At 44.7% G+C, this 24,024-nt stretch overlaps 1 protein-coding gene across 1 annotated transcript in view; it reads right to left on the bottom strand.

Moving 5' to 3' along the window:
• ADAM12 (ADAM metallopeptidase domain 12) overlaps positions 1-24,024 on the bottom strand; it is a 309,331-nt gene that overhangs the window by 69,737 nt on the left and 215,570 nt on the right. Inside the window, exons 6-11 of the mRNA XM_019654224.1 lie at positions 21,767-21,953; positions 15,189-15,254; positions 14,053-14,124; positions 8,562-8,731; positions 5,066-5,150; positions 1,313-1,461 (exon numbers count right to left, since the gene is read on the bottom strand). Coding sequence (XP_019509769.1) covers positions 1,313-1,461; positions 5,066-5,150; positions 8,562-8,731; positions 14,053-14,124; positions 15,189-15,254; positions 21,767-21,953 — 729 coding nt within the window. The remainder of the gene's footprint in view (positions 1-1,312; positions 1,462-5,065; positions 5,151-8,561; positions 8,732-14,052; positions 14,125-15,188; positions 15,255-21,766; positions 21,954-24,024) is intronic.

Raw genomic sequence — 24,024 nt, 5'->3', positions numbered from 1 at the left:
AAGGTAGGAAGGAAGGAAGGAAGGAAAGAGGGAAGGCCCAGGTCATCACAGGGTTAGAGAGCAACAGTGGAGCTACTAGGTCTTGGTGACTCCCTTGAATTGTGCTTAAGACAGAAGCAGGAGCAAAAGACACGCCTCGACGGCTTTGTGCTGAGGGTAGTGAGGGACAGAAGAAGCTGGACCTTGCTGGAATAAGAAGCCTCGTCCACAGCACACGTGACATGATAACACCCATGATGTGAGACATGCAGTTCCGCCAGTCTCTGTTTTAGGGGCACCCTGATGCCCTACAAGCCTTTGGGCAGGAGGCCCACAAGGCTATCGCTTACAAAAGCATAACCACATTCCATAACAACTCATCCCCTTTCTGGGAATTTCAGACCTCCTCGCAGGGGTCCCCCCTCACACCATGACTGTCTTCATGGAGGCCAGTCCTCCGGCTGCCAGTCAGCACTTGCTTCTTGCTCCCACTGGTCTCTGTCAGCAAACCCTGAGAGCAGCCTCGGCCTGGGAAGGGCCATGAAGATATGTGCTGGGATGATTCCCAGGAATTTAGAGATGGCGGCCTTGACCAAGTGGATGTTTTCCCTTATGAATGAACATCTGACATTCTAGCTTGGGATGGGCCCTTTGAGGTGGAAGAACACATCAGTGTTGGTAATCACTCAGAGTCGCATCTATTTCCACCTCATTTGAACCCTTGATAACGAAACTGTGTTCCATTTTTTCTGGGTGAACCAAGTCAAGAGTTCCAGAAAGGCATTGAATGAGGTGGAACCACATAATTTGCTGAAACAGAAAAGTCACTTCATTTAACCTCTAAGACCAGATAAGGTGATATGGCAGCAGAGATGGGAACATTATAAATCCCCAAGCTACGAATGCACTTCAAATACAGCCGAGGGCCAACCCTGAGGGCAGAAGCACCTCTTCCTTAGCACGCCCTGAAGGACACGGACCCATGTCACCTCGCTCACCTTGCCCAGTGGGTTTACCAGGCATTCAGAAGGCTGGAGCCCTGGAGCTGTGTGCCGGGGCTGGAGGAAAATGTGTGACTTCCAAACAAAGGCAGCACTCGCCCCACCACTTCTCAGGGGAGAGGTCTGCCCTCTCACCATGTGGCATTGGAATCTGGTTGCCTGTGACGCTCTCAGAGGAGCACCATTCCTGCTACTTGGGAAGGAATGTCTTTCTGGCAGCTCCCATGGGTACCCTGGCCAGAAAACCAGGGAGCTTTCTGCTTAGCTGTTTCCCAATACACATTTCAAGTCGCAGCCCAACTCTAAAAGCAGCTGGAAGCACTGGTACTTGCCCGGTTGAAGGGTTCATGATGCAGCCTCCTTTATCGGCAGCCATTTTGCAGCTACAGCCCCTCTCCAGCGTGTCGTGGTTCATCCCGAAATTGTGGCCCAGCTCATGTGCCAGGGTCACAGCCGCGCCAAGGGGGCTGTCTGAATGGTCCTCCAAGAGAACACAAGAGCACAGACGTACAGGTCACATCTCCTTGGCCTTATTTCCCGGTTCCCCCACTTCCCAGACATTTAGCTTTCTTCCACATTTGACTGAACCCATTCCCCTAGAACGAAGAGCCAATAGAAAGCCCCATTATTTCCTTCAAATTTAGAAAAAAAATATTTGACATGTTTTATTAAACCAGCTTGGGGTCCCTTTTGCTGAGGAAGGAATAGCTCATGTAGTCTTATGTCTTTACATGAGATAATCAAGGCATCTTTCTCTAGCCCACTTCCTATAGTCCCCCGGAAAATACCCTTCGACTGAATGAAGCGAAAAGTTGTGCTACATCATAGGAAGAAAGTCTCATTCCTTCATGGGGAACAAAAGTATCATCTTACTGTGACTGCAATGTTGCTGACATCAAGTTGGTAAGGGGAAGCATACTTTGTGACATCCTAAGTAAGATCTGAGCAGTCGTTACTGAGTAAGCATCTTCCTGTCTACTTGATAGAGAAGGATACTTAGCAAATTCCCAACAATTTACAAAAATGCCAACCATGCTGAGCAATCCCTTTGAAGACTCGTTGAATTAAAAATGTAATCCAGTAGGTCCTCACTTCTCGCTGGCCCTCCGTCCTGTCAGGTAGACTTCAGGAATAGATGGAGGCGTCCTGCTGCTCTGACTTTGGCTGTTGGGGTTCAGGCAACCTTTTGCTTGGGTTTTGAAGGGGACAGTTTCTGCACTCAGCAAGCTTTGCGTGGCTAGCTGAACTCAGTGGAGTGCATGGATGGCTTGGCTAAATAGTTATTAGAAGTAACGAAAAATATATTGCTATTTCAATTTAACAAACCAAAATTAGTTAATTAGTGAATATGATTTGTAGAGCTCATGCCCATGAATGGTGTTTCAGAAAAGACCTGTGCACCTCAGAGTAATGAAGGTACCTCATTTGAATCCTGCTTTGTGTTACTTAGGAATGAGATAAGAAGTTTCCAAGAGGTTCCAGGAAACAGCGATACTGTGTTTTAGAGAAAGTATCATTCCTGAAAGAGTCTCCGTGGGACCTTGTGATCAAGATGTTTTTGTCGGTTTAAGATCTTATAGGTGCGTTAGTAGTTCCAGCTGCATCTGCCTCTCTCACTAGTCCTTTGTCTAAGAAAAGGATGGCACGTCCAGGACCCGAGTTATTCTTAGAATAGATGAAATTCCTAATAAATGACTTTGTTTGGGTTTTACAGTTTCCTGTTGTAGGAAGCTTCACAAATATGTTTCAGGAAATCAGTTCTCAAGAATAACACACGTTGGCGAAAGGAATATAGTCAAGCCCAGAGCACGAAGGGCTGAATTTCACATCCTCTGGCTCAAAATTCAAGGAATTCATCCTTCAAAACTGACCTCTGATTCTTGTGTATCACTGAATATCGTGGTTTTGGTTTTAATTGCCAAATTGTTTTACTTTCTTTCACATATAGGTGATTATTAAGGATTCTGATAAACAGTTTACATCTGTACTAAGAAAAAAAACAAAAACTACTTCTTTATTCATGGCATTATCCCCAAACGAAGAGTGTCTTTTAGTCCAGTGCAATACAAAAGCATGGCTTTTAAGTTATCAAAATTCATGATTTGCTCTATTTTGAAAAAAATGGAGAAACTACCAGAACTCAAATTTTCAATCGGATTAAGAGTCCTGCTTCCTTGTTCTATGAGTTCCTTCCTCTCAGATCTCTAAGTTTTGAATGAGGCATGGCCACTTATAAGACCCGTGAACTTAACTTGAGAGACACACTAGGAGAAAGTTGGTCTAGAAGTTTTAGATCTGATCAAGATATTAATCTTCCTTGTTTTGAGTCTTTCATAGAAATTAAAGGAGTTGTGGCCTCTTCATCCTACTTGATGCTTCTCTTGTATGCGGAGAAAATAAGGAATATGTCTAAGGGTGGTCTTAACTGCTGCCCAGTTCGATAAACGTATTTCCTGTTGACTGACTTTGGCCTTGATTTGATTCTTACTGCACTCCACATACTTGCTTTTATTTCCCACATTCATTTTCATCCATAAAAAACAAAACAAAACAAAAAACTTTGGTGTCCTTGTATGCCTTCAAAGAAGGCATCTTGATAAAAGGCTTGTCTGGAAACAGAATCAGGGATTTGAACTCAAGAAAGCCACTTACTATGATTGGATTGATTATAAAAATGTTTAAGCACCACACAGTGGCAGAACCTGCCATGCTTATGAGGAATTCAGTTTCAGCTCTAAAAAATATTTATGCCAAGTTTAAGTGGCAAAGTCAGTAGCAGCTGACCATGGAACCATGAAACAGAAAATGATTCCCTCTTAAAACTTTACAGGCTGCTCTGGAAAAACACAGTTGGGATCTGACTTGAAATTAACCTGGCACCAACAAAAACCAAACTTTCCAATGGCTTCCATGGTGGAGCTCTCACAACAGGGCTTCCAGGTTGCAGAAAAACCAGAGGGTCGTCCATTCGAGCCCGATATTTAATGAGTGGGTGCAAGCCCTCCAAACAGCCTGTCCATTGGTGCACGTTTACATGAATTACCAACACTGCCCAGAGAAGAGGAAAACATCCCCCGCGTATATTCACTAAGAAGGCTGGGTTGGGCAGTATGTGGGGAGAAAGTAACAGTCAGCAGAATATTACTCCTTCCCCCCTTTAATACCATGGAATATTCACAAGCGTTCTGTTTGAGAAATGTGGAGGAATTCATGGTTTCTTGGAAGGGCAAGGTTCCATTTGTTTAGTGGAGGTGGTGGAATGGCCTCTGGGGATACTCCCTGTCTAAGGGCTGGGGCAAAGGGGACACTACATTTTCAGAGCAGGGACAGCCACCAGCACGGGGTGAAAACCTTTTCTTTAATTACCTGATGGAGTGGGGCGGGAGTCCCCTTTGGGCAGCCTAGCAAAGCGGCCTCCCTCTTAAATTCATAAGAAACAAGTCTCAAATATTCTCCCCATTTTACTTCCTTTGACAAACACATACAGCCCATATATGACAAAACGATCCTTGTAAAGCAATAAACCTAGGTCTCTGCCTTCCAAGAATAAGGTTATTATACAGACAAATTGGACACTGGCTAGGAGGTATGTCAAGCATTTGCAGTGGTAAATAGTTAAAAACCTCAGACTTTTGGCTATTGGGCCTAGAGGCAGAACCATCAGAAAACCGTTCTCACAGTAATGTTTGGTGAGACCCCAGTCCATCCAAGAAGCTGAGTGATGGGGCAACCCCAGTGCCCTGGCTGACCCCAGTGCTGGGAGGGAATTCCTGGGTTGGAATGCTGTGACCAAAACCCCAGCGGAAGCTTTTTCTCAGTAAAAGGGGAAGGCTGGTTCAGCCTGGGCTATTTTTATGTACCTACCTTCCCTGTATGCAACTTGATGTGTTTTGTAAACAGTCTCCACAATGCTGTGGGACATGGAAGACCATAAATAGGCCTAGAAGGTAGAATCAAATCTAAAGCGTATTAATGAAAAGAACCTCATGTCACAAAGTCTGATGAAAATAGAGATTTCCAGGGAACTCGTCAGGGGATCGATGCAGCCATTGGTGTCAGCTTCCTGGTGCTCCTGGCTCACTTACCATGACGATTCCTCCGGACTGTTCCGCCGTGCACATGCTCATGATCGGCGCCATGCCGATGGTGGTCCCTTGGAAATAAACTCCACTAGAAAATAAAAGAAAGGACTTCCTTAAAGTACTATAGAATAAAGACATTTTCTAATATTTGAAATTCGGTTGGACATTCCCACAGGAGCTGCAAAACCCTACGCAAAAATGAGAACGGCTTCAGGAAGGTAACTTGACAGGTGATTCTATCTTTAGATCTTTTACAGTTTATTTTCCAGTTGCATCATGGTCCCGTAATCCTTTCAGATTTTTGTTTTCAAGATTTGGACAACCACCATTCATGACTCTCTGTATGTATACATTGTATTCTGCCTATTTCCTAATGGACTGCGGGGAGCTGCTCCTTTTAAACGATGTCTACTGATGGAAGGGCTGAGACGAGCCACAGAGAATCACTGTCAGTTAAATGAAATGCATTCGATGGCTCACTAGATTTTCTGTTGTAGCTGGATTTTGCTTTCCTGTGTAACACGACAGTTAGGATGGAAGCCCGAACTGTTCCACAGCACCCTGCTAAGTAGCCTGCAAAAGGGAACGCGGCAGAAACAAGGCCGATCCTTGGGAGTCGGTGTAGAAGAACTAAGTACCCACAAAGCCTCAGCACCCTGTGAAAAAGCTCCTGGAAAGGGGTCTTGCGGCCCAGTGCAGCTTTCCTTCATATGGACTCTTGATCAATGAGTCTAATGACATCGATGCCTGCTTAATGCATGTGCTATTAATGCCAATCTCATGCATGAAACATTAAACACTGGATTACGAAGGACAAATTGGTTGTTACACAGTCATCATGGGGACGTAGGGTACAGCATAAAGATTATAGTCAATAATATTGTAATGACTATGTATGGTGTCAGATGGGTACTAGATTTGTTGGGGTGATAGATGGGAGGGGGTCGGGGGCAGGGTGAAAAAGGTGAAGGGATTAAGAAATACAAATTGGTAGTTACAAAATAGTCATGGGGATGTAAAGTAAAGCATAGTCAATGATATGGTAATAACTATGCAAAGTGCCAGGTGGGTGCTAGGCTAGTCGGGGGGATCACTTCTTAACTTATATAAATGTCTAACCACTATGCTGTACACTTGAGATGAATATAAAATAACATTGAATTTCAACTGTAATTGAAAAATTTAAAAAGGGGGGGAAAGGTGAAGTGCAATCAGAGGCCCAAGTTTTCAGGTATAAAATAGATAAATTATGGGGATGTAATGTACAGCACAGGGAATATGGTCAATAATATTGTGATAGCGTGGTACAGTGTCAGGTGGTTGGTGGACTTACATGGTGATCCACTTTTTTTTTTTTTTAAAGATTTTTATTGGGGAATTGGGGGGATGGGAACAGTGCTGGGGAATTAGGGGAAGGGAAACAGACAAGTTGCTGTCGTTTTGTTCTTCAGTCTAGTTGTGGATGATGTTGCTTCACTGGCCCAAGTTGGCACCATCATTGCGCTCTTCCCTGGTGAGGCAGATCAGTCGCCGGCTTCTGGACGGCCGCTCACGGCGGCTGCTGGCTGCTCACGCTGGCTGTTGGCTACACACGGTAGCCCATGGCAACCCACTGCCACAGGGGCTGCAGCCCACGCCGTCGCCGGGGACTCACGGCAGCCCAGCTCCAGGTTGAGCTGTTGTTCAGCATCTTAGCTGTGGAGGGCAGTGTCACTGGCCCTCATATGTGGGATCCGAACCGGGGCCCTCCGGCATCCCAAGCGAGTTCCTAACCATCGCGCCACTCGGCCGGCCCGGTGATCCACTTCTTTAGATATATAAATGTTGAATAACTATGGTGTATCCCTGAAGCTAATATAATATAGTATGTAAGCTATATTTTTAATAAAAATCTTTAAAATAAATAAATAAATAAATAAATAAATAAATAAATAAATAAATAAAACATGTATACAGAGCAGTTAAACACAAACAAACAAACACTGGGTTTGTTGAATCTCCTTTAAGGAAAACAAATGACTTACCCATGTTACCTTGGCTATGTACATACATAGATTTTACATGTATTACTTGACAAGTTCAGTGTTTTGGCAGTGGTCGCTTGGATAAAAGAGAGTAAGTACATATAAAACCTCATCTCTGTGTATGTATATATGTATCCATCCATCCATCCACCCAACCATCCATTCATCCAACCCATTACATTCTTATGTAGAATAGTAGGGAGTATAGCTTTTACATTGGCATCTATGTAGACCATATAGACTATAGATTAAACATGTATATAAATAAATAATAAGGTTATATAAGAGGCTAATTTATTTCCAGATGTTCAAGTTGGACAGACTCCCATTTGGGAAAAAAAATCAAAACAAAACACTCTGATTCTACTTTTAGTAGTTCAGGATTAATCAATGCATAAAATATGAGGCAACCACAAATATTCAAGGCAGGAAAAAAGAAAAACTGTGTGAAAATGGCCAAAGTAAATGGTCAGGGGATGCCACCAGCCTCAGTTCAGATGTAGGCATTTTCCAAAGGGAGGATAGGGTAGGATTGGTTGTTTGCTTTCCACAAATGTTCCGTAAATGAGATCTAATTTGCTAAAGAAAAGTGTCTCTGATTCCAAATCTTTTAATTCAATGATATGAGCTACATAAGAACAAAAGAATAATGACATAAGCTGTTTAAGGATTTGAATTAAAAGTTTGTCACTTTGGGAAAAATGTGCTTCATACTGATTTAGATTATAAGAGTGTTTTTTTTTTCTTTTAAATATAAAGGCGCCTGTAATATCTTACCATTGTACCATATATATTACAGCTGTGCTTTCCTCATTTATTATTTCACACACTTATCGCTCTCTAAAATTTCCTTATTTATTGCTGCCTTCTCCCATCAGACTGGAGACCCTGACAGTGGGAGGCCCACGGTGTTGGACATCATTGTGTTCAAAGCTCCTAAAACATGTTTGGTTCCCAACTGGTGCTCAATACAAATTGATTGAAAGACAGAACACAAGGTTAATGTGCTATACTGCTGGCATTCTCTGATCTAGACAATCAAAGAATCACGGTGAAACACGAGGAGGGAAAAAGATTATCTTTCCCCAAACATCTGACCGTAATCACCCTGGTGTACTGTCTTCAGATCTAGCATAAACATTTTTCCCTAGTAAAGAAAGAAAATGAGCTTTAAAAAAGTAGCCTGCTCTGGACAACTTTACATCAAGACGAAGATGAGAAAATGCTGCACAAAGGTAAATGTTCAGGTGACAGGAGAAGGAAAGCAGACATCATCCAGAGGAATAGACTTCCCAGGCTGTCCAAAGAGAGACTTTCGCAACAGACCCCAAATTCTGGTCAGCATGGCCTCTGCCCCACTGATGAGGGCTGAGAACCCCGCTTGTATAAATCGGTGTGCCTTCTAGGGGCTGTGTAGGTGGACCTAAGAGGAGACTGGGTGTGCTGAAGTGAAGGAGAGACAACGAATGCCCTACCTGATAAGCTGTGCGTTGTCATGGGATTTGCGAGGTAGAAGCTTCATCTTTCTCCAGTCCAGAAACTCATGGAGGGTTGTGAATGGGTCCTGGCTGATAGAGCATTTGTCGATGTCATTCCACACCTCCACGCCGACCAACACTATTCGGATGTTCAGTGGTCTGTAAAACTGATGAAGACAGGCATCCTTGGGGGATCACACTCACGAGAACTTAAAATGCAGAGCAGAACAGATGTGCCCGCTTTGAACTTAATAGACTTGGGTGAGAAAAATAATGCCGTGTTCCTTATTCCTGTGGCGTTAGAATTTAAGAAATATTCACAGTGACTGATGCAAAATGATGTGTTACCTGGGTTCTCAAATCTTGTTGACCAATTAGATGCTCAAGTTATTGGCCTTTTGATGTCTGCCCTTATTTGTATGGAAGCTCACATTTCAAATGATTCGTTGGTGATTTCAAATGTGCATCTAGATGTGGGTTATAGCTCATGTAGTTATATTACAGCTAAAGGCTGCCAGCTAATAGCTACTGCAGGAAAGACAATGAGTGAGTGAGGGTTTTCAGACACTCTGCCAAGGACGGCGCTTTGTTCACTTTAAGCAAAATGTTCCACCTATAAGTTCCTGAAAATGAATCTGTATTAATTTTTCAGCAAAGACTAAGCTTTGGCTGACACTATCCTTTTCTGTCACCTATAATCAGTCTAGAAGGTTTTAATTAAATGAGTGCATCAATAGCTTTCCGAATAATAAAGGCATAAACAGAACCCTTCTTCAGGAACTGTAATGACCATTCTTCTCACAGCCAGAAGCTGACTCACCAATGGCATCATGGGAAGGATCTATTATAAACAAACCCCTTTTTGGGTGGGCCCAGTGGCTCAGTTGGTTAAGAGCTTGAGCTCTGAGCAACAGGGTCACCGGTTCAATTCCCACATGGGCCAGTGAGCTGCACCCAAGCTAAGCTGCTGCTGAGCTGCTAACAGGTGGCAGGACGGCTCAGCTGGTGAGAGCACGTGCTCCTAACAAGGTTTCCCATTCGACTCCCACATGGGATGGTGGGCTACGCCCACCCGCAACTAAGATTAAACACGGCACCTTGAGCTGAGTGGCTGCAAACTGCCAATGGGCAGCCGGATGGTGACTGGACTTGGAGCTGAGCTAGCTGCGCCCTCCACAACTAAGATTGAAGGACAACGACTTGGCTGTACCCCTTCCCCAATTCCCCAATAAAATCTTAGAAAGAAAATGAAGCCCCTTTTTTACTGGCTTGTGAAATAAAGCTTTAGGTACACCTCTCAAAGCACATCTTCTCATTGCCTTCCTGTCCCCCATCTTTACGTATTCATGACTTCAACCTATAGCCCTTTCCCTGTAAGCAGGTCGTCCTGAGTCAAAGGTAGGTAGGGCAACTCTTGAATGGATGAAGGGGTAGTTTTGTCCCAGACAAGCTTACTGGGGCTGGATGAGTGGTCAGGGGAAGAGGTTAGGACTACCCATTGCTTCCACCCAACTTGCTGCCCCCAAGTGCATCCCGTACACAGGGAGATGGCTTTGTGCTCAAGGCCCAGGGGGTGAGAACATAGGATCATCACCTGGCTGGTTATCAAATCATTCAATGCCTGTGACGTGAGGCAGTGCACAGTGAGAAAGCCCCTCATCTACTGACAGTCCAGGTAGCCAAGGACAACGATGTGAGAGCTACCAAAGTCAAGCTCCAGGTGGGAGCAGGTCCTGTTCTCAGTTACTAGATGCATCTGGGCCAACAAGTCACGAAGCTCACAGAAGCTGCACATTGGATAGTTAGGCCCATTCCGAGGCAATGAGCTAAAGCGCAATACACTCCCCAAAGTTGAGCATCTCCCCCTGGGTTCTGACCAATGGAAGGCAGACTCATCTTTTCCCTGCTCATCTCCTCACAGTCATCTGGTGAGCATTCGGTTAGCGGAAGAATACGACTGGAGCACAAACTATATCACAGAATATAAACTGACTGCGGCAGTCCAACTTGGCTCCAAGCAGATAAAAATTATGGGCGTTACATTCATAGTTAATGAGACAATTATAGGGCCAAAGTACTACCCAACAGCTTGTTTTTAACCAAGAATTGCTTGGCCTATGGTATCTACTTGAAAACTCCAAGCCGAGGCTTCCTAGGCAAAACTGAGTTCCTAGACCCCTCTGGACCCCTGAACGCACATGTCCAGCTGCTGCCCTTTGATGGAGAGATGACACCTTCAGCTGTATTCCATACAAAGGGAACAGTGAGAACAGTGATCAGCAGGCAGAGACTAGGAGATCCCGTGCTGATGTCCACATCAGCTTGCTAAACGACACGACACCCTCAGGTCAGACAGCCTGTGTGGGCTTCAGGGTTGCCATCTGTGAAGGGGACACTGTTTGCCTCTGACAAGTGTTGTATGGAAGTAGTAACCAAGGTCTATAAAGGACTAATTGTCATCGTTCCTGAGGGGAGCTTTGGTGCTTACTAACCAAGGAGCTTTTCATAATAATGATGGGTGGCCATTTCCATCCATTAGCTCTCTCAAATCACATCCTTAGAGTGGGTTTCATGTGTAGAAGTCTATAACATGTAGGCCCTCCTCTCCAAAGCCATGCCACATATGCTGAACTCACATCGCATTTTCATACACAATCCCTTTACTGCCTGCTGCAAATCTCCCCAGGACAGCCGAGGGCTTCCTATGGTTCTTCCTATTAACAGTCGCCACAGCTACCACTTACTAGCATGTACTACATCCGAGAACAGGGCGAAGTGCTTTCCATGCCATAGCTCTATTAGTCTTCACAATAACTCCAAGAGTTGAGAACCATTATTATTCCCATTTTATAGTCAAGGATGTTGAGACATGGAAGGACTAAGTAACCATTCAAGGCATGGCTGGCATGGCTGGGGTTTGAACGTTGGCAGGCTGATTCTGGTGCCTAGGTTTTAAACCACTAGCATAGCCACCCTTGTGCGAGTGCTCAGCTGCTGTCCCAAGATGACCCACGGTGACCCCAGGTCCAGAGAAGAAGCTCAACTGGAGCTTGGCAGCTGCATGCCGGGTCTATGAATCCTGGAATGTATGTGGACATGGTCCGAGACCAGCTGAATGGATTCACCCACTAATACAGCAGCAACAAATATTTGCTTGGCTCTTGTTGTGTGCTAGGCTTGGCACTGGCACAAAGAGCAACGGTTAGGACACCCTTGCCCTTGGCTCCCAAATTCTCAGAGGCCAGCAGGAAGTGCCAGGCATGGAACATTGGTCATGATTGCAGTGACTCCAATAGAGCGAGCTGCCAAGAAAGGGTGCAAACCGGAAGTTCAGGGGGTGCTGTCCTCGAGGGCTCAAGGAAAGCTTTCTGGAAGAAGTGGATCTGCAAAAAAATGGGTAGAGCTAAAGGACAGTCTCCTAGGGTCCAGCATGGGAACTTGCATCCTTCAGGCAACTAGCTTGGGAGAGTAGGGAAGAAGACTCACACAAGAGGAAAAAGACCTGCAGAAATTAAATGCATTAAATGCACAGTAGAATCCTTTGAAAAGTAGGGTCACAGAGCCTCAGCCTTAAAGAATTTGCAGCTGGCGCGAACTTCTTAATGAATAAGAAGTAGGAAGATTGGAGGAGAAAGGTTAAAGAGGCAAAGTTCTGACAATCACTTCATTTGGCAGCCCCCCCCACCCCCCCGCCTCACCACTGCTCCCACACTGCGATTTAATCAGGATCTGGGGGAATGTCTCTTAGTTCCTGTGTGAAGGGTTTGCCTACAAATATAAGTAAGCATCAGGCATGCTTTTTGTGTTGTACTGACAGGGGAATTTCATGGTCTTAAGAATGTCACCTTTGTCACTAAATCACTTCTCAGTTTTCCAGCCTGGGATATCTTTCTCCCACTTCCTTTCAAGCCAACACAGCCAGCCAAGCAGTTATTGATTTAGAATGGCCAAGCAAAGCCAAGATTTTTGCAAATGAGGATGTTGGGACAGTCATTGTTTTTTTGGATCAAGACACTTGCAGAGTGAAATATTGAAACTTCTAGAGCAATTCAGCTCTCTCCCCACTGGAAATTAAAGCTCTGCCACAGTAGCCAACTCCATCGAGCCCGTTAGGGCTTTGCTGAGGTATATAGCTTTTTAATTACCAGTGCAAGTTATCAGCGAATCCCAATTGCTCATTTTGAGTTTTGCAGACTGAAGCAAAATATAATATAGAATGAGATGTAAAGAAATACAAACATGGAAAACCAAACACATCCTCTTAAAATGGATTTCAGCAAGGACCGGTCTCGGTTTAATGTCATTCATGGTTTCCTTTTACTTTCAGGGTCTAACAAGACCATGTCTGATGCTTTCTGAATTCTCAATGCACAGTGCTTGGTGTGGCCCACCAGGCCTTGTAGAATGGAGCTGAATTGCTAGAAGGGCCTTTGCCTTCGTTTTTCTGAAAACTTTGAAAACACCCTTCACATATATGATTGTATGAAAACACAGCTACCACGAGGCACCCTCAAACTGCTATGTGTAAAATGTGAACATTTCAGAGGATCCTGGCTGTGAAAGGCTCAGCAGTGAGCCCGGCCCCTCTTCCCACTCAGCTGTCTTCACAGGCAGGAGACAGGCAACTGCTGAGAATTACAGTTGTGGTTGCGTTAGGTCAGCGGGGGCCAGCCATGGTGCATGTGAGAACCACCTGGGGCATCCTGCTGTCCAGGCTCCACCCAGACACCCAGGCAGCAAGGACTGCGAACGTGTGAGCGGCTCCGTTGTTGGCTGAGAGCATCAGCATCCAACAGCTCGATGCCCGTGCTTCCCTGCAGGGTGTGTTTCTGAAGGGCAGGTGGTGTAGACAGTTCCACCATCTCCCTGGGAACAGGGGGTGGAAGGGGTGGTGCTGAGCAAATACCCCCAGGTCAGCTCAGATGCCCAGGGTCTCTTCCAGCTCTGACGTCACCTTGGTCAAAGGTGAGCTCCCCACCTCCTGAGAGATTTTCTTTGTGAGGGATTTTCCACCAGCTGACTAGGCCAAAAGGCCATTTCTGTGTCCAGCGTGTGTCCCTTATAAATGAGCGCACACCCTCAGGGCCACGCTGGCACAGAGCTGGGCAGATGGGGAAGGTTTGCAGGGGCAGTGAGATCAGCCCAGGAAACCTGGGAAGAGATCTACTAGGGAGCTTTTAAAAGGGTCAGAGGCACCCTCTCGGGGTTCTGCATGGAACTGGGGGTCTGAGATCCCCTCAGACTGGGACTCTTGTCTGGCCAGCAGGGAGTGGAGGAGCTGTTTCCTAAGGCCACTGTAGTCTGGTCAGTATGGGCTGTCACCTCCTGTAGCTGCTCCAGGCCCTGAAAGTCTGTGCTCAGAGGAGGGGAGCCCAGAGGCAGATCCCCCTCTCCCTGCTCAGTCAGATGAGGTGTGCTTCATCTCCTCCACCTCATTTCCTAACATTTACATGATTTGAGTGATTTAATTACCCGAAAAAGAACTTACCTTGTCAACGTGATTAGCGATCTCTATTAATCGCTGCTTAACTTTTTCCAGATCTTTTCCTTGCCTCTGAAACTTAATAATTTTAAATGTCAGCATTAATAACAGCAAGAATATCAATCAAACCTTGTCTTCCCAGCCCCTGGAAATGTGAAGTCTTGGGCTTTGCAAACCACCCAAGCCTTCCCTGGTTTATGCTGAAATGAGCTCCCATCCTGCTCGGTAATTCCCCAATCCGGGGACTTTCTGAAACTCCCTGAAATTCGCCCAAGCCAAGTGCTCATAAGACAGTAACTTCTGCGATTTTTCCAGCCTCATAAATGATAGAGGCAGTGACATGTTTTGGCAAAGAGAAAACAGACAACTAGAAGAGAGTCCAAAGCCATTTTTCATGTCATCAACTTGATTTTAACTTCCTCAGAAATTTCCTTTATATTTGTTTTTTAAAATTAAATAGTAAAAGTAATAGATGCTCATGGCAACAAGTCAAACAATACAGAGGAAAGTGGATAAAAAGTTAATAATTTCCCTCTCCTCCCCTCTAATTTGACCTTCCAGAATGGGAACAGTTTTCTGAGAAATTGTCAAGCCTGTTTCATTTATATGTGCTGTCTATGAGAAAATGTCACCTAATTCATAATACGTAGAAGAGGCAAGAAATGAGTTCAGAGAAGATAATCCCCAAACTGCTAATTAAAAATTGATTAAAAGAAAAAACTAACCTAACATCAGCCCTATTTCAGAAGGTAGGATTTTTCTGCTGTGTCTTTACAGCTTTCACTCATTCATTCATTTGGGTTGAGGACATATTGGCCATTTTTTTAAACTAAACTTTTCTCCCAAACGTTTTAGAATACATTCTAAAGCCATCTGCCATGTCCCTCAACTAATTTTCCGTGTCTGAAGAGCTTAGCTACAGAGCTACTCAGTTTTTTTCTGATATTTTGTAATATCAGGAACATTTTTAATATTTTATACTTTATAATATCAGAAAATCACTTTTTCCATGGGTTGTTCACAATAATTTGAAGGACTTATAGAAAACTAAGTTAATTAAAGCAAATAATAACTTGCTAAACATTTTCTTTTTCCTTTTTTTTTCTAAAACTAACTATTGAGAAATTTCCAGAAGCACTTACCTCTCGGTTGTCTGCTACAATAACCAGTTCTACGTACTTGGTCATCTTGAGCGTCTCCCGTTTATGCTGCCAAAAGGAAACATGGATTTAACTTCCCTTAACGCCTGCTGGGGCTCCCAGGACACTGTCAACATCTTTGGACCCAAGCACTTTAACTAAGGGGAGACTCTAACCTCACCATCACCGGCTCCCACATCTCCCTTCCATCTAAAAGTTCACCTCCAACCCCAACAATCTCTGTAGAACCTTCTCAGCATGAGTAACCAGTTTCCATCTCCATCTGGGAAATCCTTGCCAAGGAGTCTAGCCTTTCTGCTGGATGACTGTAGGGTCGGCACGAGCACGTGCAGACATGCGCATCAACGAGCAAACCAAAGCCCTCTCACACAGAAGCCGGTCAATGGCCGTTCATTTTGGGCTGTATGCACACATCTGAGGATCACTACAGAAAATGATGAAATTCAGGGTTCCATGTGTGTTCTCTTTGTCTTTATGGTTCAGTTTTGTGAGTTGAGAAAAATGGAGAATAATTTGAGCAGAAATTATGTAATCCTTCGGCGGGGGGGGGGGGGGGGCGGGGAGAACATGAAGTCATCTGAGCCAGCGAGCTTATTTCTTATGACTGATCATTTAAAGATCTAGACAGAAGCAATGGAAGATGGGTGTTCTGGAGAGCAGGGAACCGCCAGGCTGATATACGGGGAACACAGCCCTGTGAGAAAGAGGTGTCCAGAAAAAAATGAGAAAGGAACAAAAAGAAAGAGAACAGAAAGAAACTGTCAAGGGGGAGAAAAAAAAGGCTAAAATGTGCCACTGGAGAAAGGGATTTGGTAAGGGTGAAACAGTGGAGAAGAATGTGGAAATTATATGTCAAGGGGGTGGGATGGAGAGGACCCAGACAGCACAAATATGAATGGCCTCTCTCAGAACGGCAGCCTCAGAAGTGGGTTATGTTTTAATCGAATTCCCTCAAAAAACATTCACACTCTTCCATGAATTACTGGGAGAATCCCAAAGGCACTTTTAGGAGAAAAAGAGCAATTCATGGAGGGTGGTCTCAGAAAGCAAACATTAAAAACAAAAAACAAAGCCTTCTGTTTCTGCAATAAAATGCAGTTGGAGGAAATGGGGCTGAACTGGCCTGGTCCTTCTGACTGATATTACTGGTTTATGAGTTAACTCCACACTAGGCTCACCGTTGAAAACTCGCATGTTCTAACCCTGCTTTCAGACAAAAGCAAAAATGGCCCAGGCATGCCTTGAATCAGCTTTCTAGTCACATAATCCTGAGGGAAACATCTTTTACAAAATAAATCCCCATCAGCGCAGGATCTTCCGAACAGATTTTTACAAGGAAAAGTTTGTATCATAAGCAGAGTTTCCCGTCACCACCCAGCTGGGCTGATTCATGAAATTTAGGGATCCCTAAAGAAATCGGATGAAGAAAAAAATAAAGCACCATGAAAAGTGTAATTTCTCATACTTTTACAACGTTACAAGAAAAAAAAAGTCAAGCTTTGTCACTGTATGTTGTAGGTGTGTTTTATGGTGATAACTGTGTACCTATAAAGGAGAAAACATTGGCCCCAGTGGTATCCACTGGTCTACACAAAATGAGACACCTTCCCAAAGTGTGAGGATGTTACGCCTTCTCCTTACTGAGGTGTGAAAGAAGCAGAAGTCTCTTTTTTCCACCCCCATGATTCCCTGATTAACCGTTAACAGATTCAGCTAATTACACAGAAGAAACTAGAGCTCTGTACATGACAAAAATAATCTCCCATTGAAAAACTCAAGAAAGGGCCCTGCTCGTTTAGACGTTGACACTTTTAGGCTGCGAAGGGGTGAAGTAAATAATGAGGGGCCATTTCCAAGTGGCCTTGGATCATCATTTAGAAAATACACAATTCCAGATAATGAAAACAAACACATGAGCACAATTTTCCTGCGTCGGCAGTTTTCAGATGAGTCCAAATTTTCTCATGAATTCAGAGAACTGCAAGCGCAGAGAGAAGCTAACCACATAATAATAAAAAGCCATGGGGGGAGTGGCCGGCTCATGTCCACGAAGGTTCATTCCATCAGCTGCACACACAGAAAGGCTTAAATTACCTCCACATGATTTAGACCTATTTGGGCTGTCCAGTTAAGAAAACAAATCGTATTTAAAACTTTCGATATGCAGAGCAACACTTGAAACTGGTTGCTTGATTACATTTTCATTTTGGGGGCTATAAACAAAAACCTTTCCCCAAACAGATAGAAACAGAAGCCTCTGAGAATGGCCCGGTGGTCTCTGCTCCAAGATGGAGACCGAGGCATTCCTTGAGTCTTGCTCAACAGGGAAGCAGCTCCTGGGTCTCTCGAAGCCATACTTCGAAACAGCCAAGTTCCCGGAGATAGAATGTCCCCCAAACGTGCTGCAATGAGGAGCTTAACCTAACTCAAGTTAGAAAAGTGCTGCTGAGATCAGGGTGACAATAAGCTCTCGTTGTGACGCTCTCTTCCTATGGGTCAGGCTGTTTGCCTATCATTCACTCACCCCACAGATATCTCCTGGGAAATATCTATGCTAGGTACGGTGCTGGGTGCTGGGGATGGAGGGGTGAACAGGAAGTCAAGGTGCTGCCCTCATGAAGCTCACATTCTAGGAGAGGGGAGAAGGGTGACAATAAAGGTGTAACAAAAATCAAGCCCAGGCTGTGAAAAGCGCCGCAAAGGAAATAAATTTGCAATTTGGATCAAGAAAGGCAGGGACTAAGTTAGCTGAGACCTGAGGATGAGCGGCAGGTATGTGTGGAAAATGTGGCGGGAACAGTGTTTTCAGTAGATGGAAGAACAGCGGCAGAAGCTGGGTGTGACACCACCAAACAACAAAAGAACAGCGGCAATGGAACAACAGCAAAGGCCAGCGTTTCCACAGGTGGTACAAGAAGCAAATTCAAGGAATCAAAAGTTTGGTTTATCTTCTTCTGACTAAGGAACGCCTGTTGTTGACTCAGGCAAGGCTCCATGACTTGACTGTAAGGCCACTTTATGAATATTTATACGCTGAGCTGCGCTTCCCACTGTGAAAGGTCGTCGCACCATCCTTTCCAATGTCTTGTGTGGGGACGAAGCCGACTGACCATATCTGTGTGGGATGCGGCCTCTGGGGCTGGGCTTCCATATATAGAGAGAGAGGCTGCAGGCCTAACCAGCAAGAGACAATAGGCTGGAAGAACGGGTTGAACCTGACGAACTGAACGTTAATAGGCAAGTACTGAAATTGAGTCCAAAAAACCAGCGGAACAAGTGAGATCCATTACTGATTTATCCAGAGCTTTAATTGATTCAAGACTCAATAGGAATCTGCACCTGCAGATTTTGGAAGCTCAGCGCACACTGATAGATGCTGAGCCCAGGGCCAAGGAAGCAGGCTTGCTGCTGGCCATTCTCCACCACCAGCTTCCAGAACAACCAGGGCAGCAGAAGAGCTCGGTGTGGCCTCTCAGAGGTACGGAAGTGAGGGCCGTTATGCTAGGGTCAACATGCCTGCTCTAATTAATGTGCTTTCCAATAGTGCTGGCCAGTTCCTGATATTCAACCGTGATTAGGCTCTACATTTAATATCTATCCCTATCCCTGCTACTTCTATCACCGCCAACACCGTGGCTTCTATTAAACAAAGACAATAGGCTATCTAGAAATTCAGAAGCGACAACATGGTTCCATTTCTGAACAGCTGGAGGGGACACCACAGTGTCAGCCTGACCTGCTGTCCGGCTTACATTCAGCAGCCAAAGCAAACATTGCTTTCTAGACAAAGGCTTCAGCTTTTGCATTTGACTTACAATGATCCCTACTAACAGAGGGGAAAAACAGCATGGATAATCCTTAAAGAAAGGGCAATTCAAACATAATTTGCATTTCCCTTTGGGATGTGTTACGAGATTTTCTCCAGTAGCAGGCTCCTGGAGCCTCTGCCTTCCTTGAAGCTGGCACAGGCCAATGTCAGAATTCGCTTGCATTCTTGAATGCATAGCTGATGGAGAGGGGAGGGTTACGGGGCAGGACAGCTCAGTGGCCAGGGCTCTTCAGGCCGGACTTACAAACCTGCAGAGGAAGACAGCTGGTTATGGAGCTATCTGACTGCGGGCTCCCTTCCAGGAGCAACTTGGGTTCCTGCTAAAATCGAATGGAAAGCCTTGTAAAAATGACAAACAATAGCTCCAGTTATATTATAGCCAGCGCACACCCTGAGTGCAGATTTATTCCCGCTGCTCCGTGAGGAAAAATGCAAATGTCTGCAGAAAAAGCTCAGCCTGCAAACCAAATTTTGCAACAGTCATTTAGTAAGAGCAGGAAAATGCTGGGAAACAGCAAACGCAGTTGCTGCACCAACGAGGTTAGTTAGCTGCAGTTACACTGATTTCTGAGCAGAAAATAAAGGCAATGCGAGTGAAGCAGGGAAGCAGCCGAGAACTTGACCACAGGTGCTGCCCCAAATTACCTGAGACATAATCCTACTGCCCGCGCATTCTACTTATTAGAAAATTATTTTTTTGTATCGTTTTCATTATATCATCGTACTTTAAGTCAAGGACATTTTTTCTCCTCCCTAAAAACAACTACAACTATTTCTAGAGAGAATTACTGAGAATGGAGTTGAATTGCCCTGGACGCCTTCCGTTTTCAATGTAAAGGTTCATTTGCACTTCAGTATGTGTTATTAACAACACAGCCTTTGTGTTCAGGTTTTCCACACTTCTCTACAAATCAAAAAGACTGGAAATCACAGTGCCAATCATGGTTCCAGAGAGTTGGAGGTTTCGTGGAAGAATTAAAACATGGCTGGCAAGTATGGCCCAAGCACACACTTCTACATGAAATGCCAAACATAGCTGAGTGTCGTTTTAACCGTCAAGGTATAAATCTCATAATGTGGATGGTGCCTATTCAACAAGGTGCTCAACGCAAAACACCTGGAAAACGACATGCACATGTTCGACTTGTTTATGGCTGTGCAAGCGACAGCCTCATCACATCTCCTCCAGGTCTGAAATCAAAGGCAAGAGTGTTCGAAGGGAAAAAGGACCACGTCCTGGGACCATGGAGGCTGGTCTTTGCGACTCCAGCTCTTAAGTCTGTCACTCTAAGGTGGGGGTGGGGAGGAGGTAGGGCAGCTCCCCACCCCCACACTGAGTGTCCATGTCAAGGTGAAGGACAGTCCCTGAGGGAGTGATCCTCCCCTCCTGTGTGACGGGGAAGAAAAAGAAAAATGGTTCTGAGTATCTGCCATAGAAAATCTTGGGAGCCTATTAACAGAGGGAGTTAGGGGACACAGGCAGAACACCAGGACGGAAAGAATGAATGTAGAATTACAATGAAAAGTCCTGAAACTGCAGGTGCGGAGAACACACGCTACCCGTAGGTACAAGGGAAATTTTAAGAATGAGACATCATGTAGGGTAAGGTTTATAGTGTGAACTGAGGAAAATTGATTAGGAATGAGCCAAGAGGAATAATATTTATGAAATGTTGACTGTTAGGCAGCAGAAGACTCAAATGAAAGTCAGGTAAGACAGAACGTGTTAAGTGGAACCTTGAAAAATGTGTTCCTGTTCTGTAAAGTGTAAGTACAAGTGACATCATATCCACGAATTCCGGATAGCTTGTCAACAGGGCAACGGGACAGCCAGAGATGAAAAATCAGGAAGCTGTTGGTAATTTCCTATCCGGTTGTACTCATTTAAATTCTGGGCCTCCAGACAAACATGGGCAATGGCTGCCCTTACTCCTTTTTACGGGTGTTGCACTGTGGCCTGTGGAACCCACATGAATGACGTAAAAGGGTCAGGCAGCATGGGGAAGGGGGTTCACAGTGCTGCACCGTGGGGTGCCCGGTGGTGTTTTTGTCCACTTGGCAGGAGGGAGATCTGTAGCCCAGACTCCATGAGACAGTTCCTCTTTCCAGTAACACAGCAGAAAGGTAGACCCAGGGGTAGACGGCCAGAAACACGGACCGCTTGGATGGTCCCAGGAGGTGAGCAGGATGGCAGCTGCTGCAGCGACTGGGGAAAGCAATGTGCCTAGGCCACGCCGCACGGAAGGACTCAGTCCACCTCTGCACAGACAGGCATGTGGACGGAGGCTGGGAATGTACTGCCGATCAGGGAAGACCCTGACTGGAGAGCAGGCTCTCCATGAAGAAGCCTCCATATTGTCCTTTTCCTCCTGTAGAAGGAGAGCTGCCTGAGAGCAGGTCAGGGTCCATTCTCACCTTGTTTATGGCGGGTCAAGGCCCACTGTTGGTTCTCACTGAAGACAGAACCAACGCTGATGTCTGTCGACCTCTGAGCCCGCCTTTACCCAGCATAGGTTAATAAGTCTGAGGCCAACATTTGCAATTCAAGGATGGGGGCTTCAGTGTTTGGTTATGCTCTGCCCACATGACAACAACCACCTCCAGACACACTGGGTGACCCCATCCTCAGGCACAACATCCGGATGGAAAAATGTCTCCAGGTGTCTAGCACTGGGTGTCCCGAGCTAGACCCCCAGGTCCCCAGAAACACGACATTGGGCTTCCCGCCTACCCTTGTCACCCGCGTCCGGGAGGCTGGTGGGAGCCTGCTGTCTGCAGTGAGGCCGGAGGCGTTGTGATGTGCTCCGCACGGTCCCCAGATGCCCTTCAGGGTATCCGCCGGGAAGAGTTTGTATCTGTTGGTTACATTTTTCATTGGTTCCAAGACATAGGTTTTATTTTCAAAAGTAATAAGTCCCCTGTTGGAAAAGAAAGAAGAAAAAATACACAACTTTTAAGGACAGCTTTTTGGTTAGGGCTGAGGCCCAGTTCTTAACAAGAGAGAGAATGAAAGGAGAAATAGCAATTTATTTATACGCTCAGCTTTAATCAGAAAGGACATTTCTGTGACACAGGTTTGCGTTGATTCATTTTGAAAATCTCTTGAAAACTGAGTCTGAGACATTTTTTTGTTCCAAATACTTTTTGGTAAAGATTAGGCAACGATTACTCTTTATATACAATTCTTTATTTTTCCTTCTCAAATATATATTGCTGGGAAAAAGAGTTGAGAGAAAGACGTTTCATCTGCTTAGAAAATAACTATATTGAATTAGCATAATGATTCAGAAACAGAATCTTTTTTTTTTTTAAGGAAGATTCCTACATCTGAATTATTCATCCCAATCAGCCATATTTCCTGAATATTTGAAAGGATTATGATACAAGGTTGAGTATAAACTTATCATTTCTTTTTTAATTCTACTTATTTAATTGGTGGGAGTTGTGCAAATAAAGGCACCAATGTAAGTGCACAAAGCATCAGAGAGCTCCTTAAAGACTGAGTTCTGCCCTCTGAGTCTGCCTTGGCTAAAAGTGAGCTGCTGTTTATAGGATGAAGAACACCCCGGAGACGTCCCAGCCCTGACACTGGGAAGACAGCCTTTAGAGTTGGGCAGCCTGGTGTAAGTTCTCCCTGTGCCACTTACTAGCTGTGTGACCTTCACCTCTTTGAGCCTTGGTTTCTTCATCTGGGAAATGGGATAATAATACCTACTTCTCAGGGTTGCTGTGTCATCTAGTTCAAACTTTTAGCTGAGTGGAGGCCACGAGGCAGTGCTTAAATGGTAGAGGCCCACCCTGTTTGTTAGCAACGAGGGCGGGTTCATGGCTTAGGCTTCTGTTAACATGTTATTTCAAAGACGGACTATTTCAGGAAGGTCCCATACTGTGTTAACACATCTGCCCACATGCTGACCACTCGTGGCTCCCAGATGTGAAATCCAGCATTAAACAGACAAATACAGGGGGTGCCAAAAAATGTACACAAGTGGACACTTTGGTCAACGTTGCTCAAGCAGTTGTTCACCGTAATCAGAAGTGTCTGGACGCTGATCAGAACCACTTTGAGCACCTCTTGTAATTGCAGAAGTCAAAAGCGACTTATATTCATCTTTTGTTATCGGTATACATTGAGTATTACAATTTTAATACAGTTTTCCTTTCTTAAAATGTGTATACATTTTTTTGGCACCCTCTATATACTTGGGAATGATGATAACTAAACAAAACCCCTTGAGTTCACATTTAGATTTTGGACTAAAAGTATAACTTCTTTTAAAAAACGGACCAGTTTGGTAAACATTCTGCCTTGCAGAGGCAGAAGGTGGCATTAGGCCATGGACTGTGATGCGTGTCTGACCTTCTGGAATGGGACGGAGTTGAGGCTGTGTCCCGCCTCCTGAAAATGAGCCCTGTCAGCTTCCTTCCAGTGACAGGGAACGGCGGACTGTCTGAAGGTTTTGTTTTTCTCTTTTCCGAAGTACCTTAATTTAAAAGGCTCTTTCTGATGTTGAAGAAAGAATTTTCTCTGGAGAAATGGAAACTGGAGTCATAGGAAACTGGCCACTCTAAGGCTTCCCACACATCTAGCAGGTTCCATTATTTTATTTAGCAAGGTGGTCACTACCTCTCCACTACAGAAATGCATAAAATTTTCATGACAAAGTCATCTGATTGTACACACACATTTTCTTTTTTTATTTTTCAATTATAGTTGACATTCAATATTATATTAGTTTCGGGTATACAGAATAATGGTTAGACATTTATATAATATATGAAATGATCCCCTCGATAAGTCTAATACCCACCTGATACCATACACAGTTATTACAATATTATTGACTATATTCCCCATAGTATACTTTACATCTATTTTGTAAGATGTAGTGACTATTTTGTAAGTACCAATTTGTACTTCTTAATCCCTTCACCTTTTTCACCCAACCCTTCAATCCCCCTCCCACCTGGCAACCATCAGTTTGTTCT

This window comes from Hipposideros armiger, unplaced genomic scaffold (genome assembly GCF_001890085.2).
Source record: "Hipposideros armiger isolate ML-2016 unplaced genomic scaffold, ASM189008v1 scaffold_216, whole genome shotgun sequence".
NCBI classification, from domain to species: domain Eukaryota; kingdom Metazoa; phylum Chordata; class Mammalia; order Chiroptera; family Hipposideridae; genus Hipposideros; species Hipposideros armiger.
This window is presented reverse-complemented; position numbering and strand designations above follow the sequence as displayed.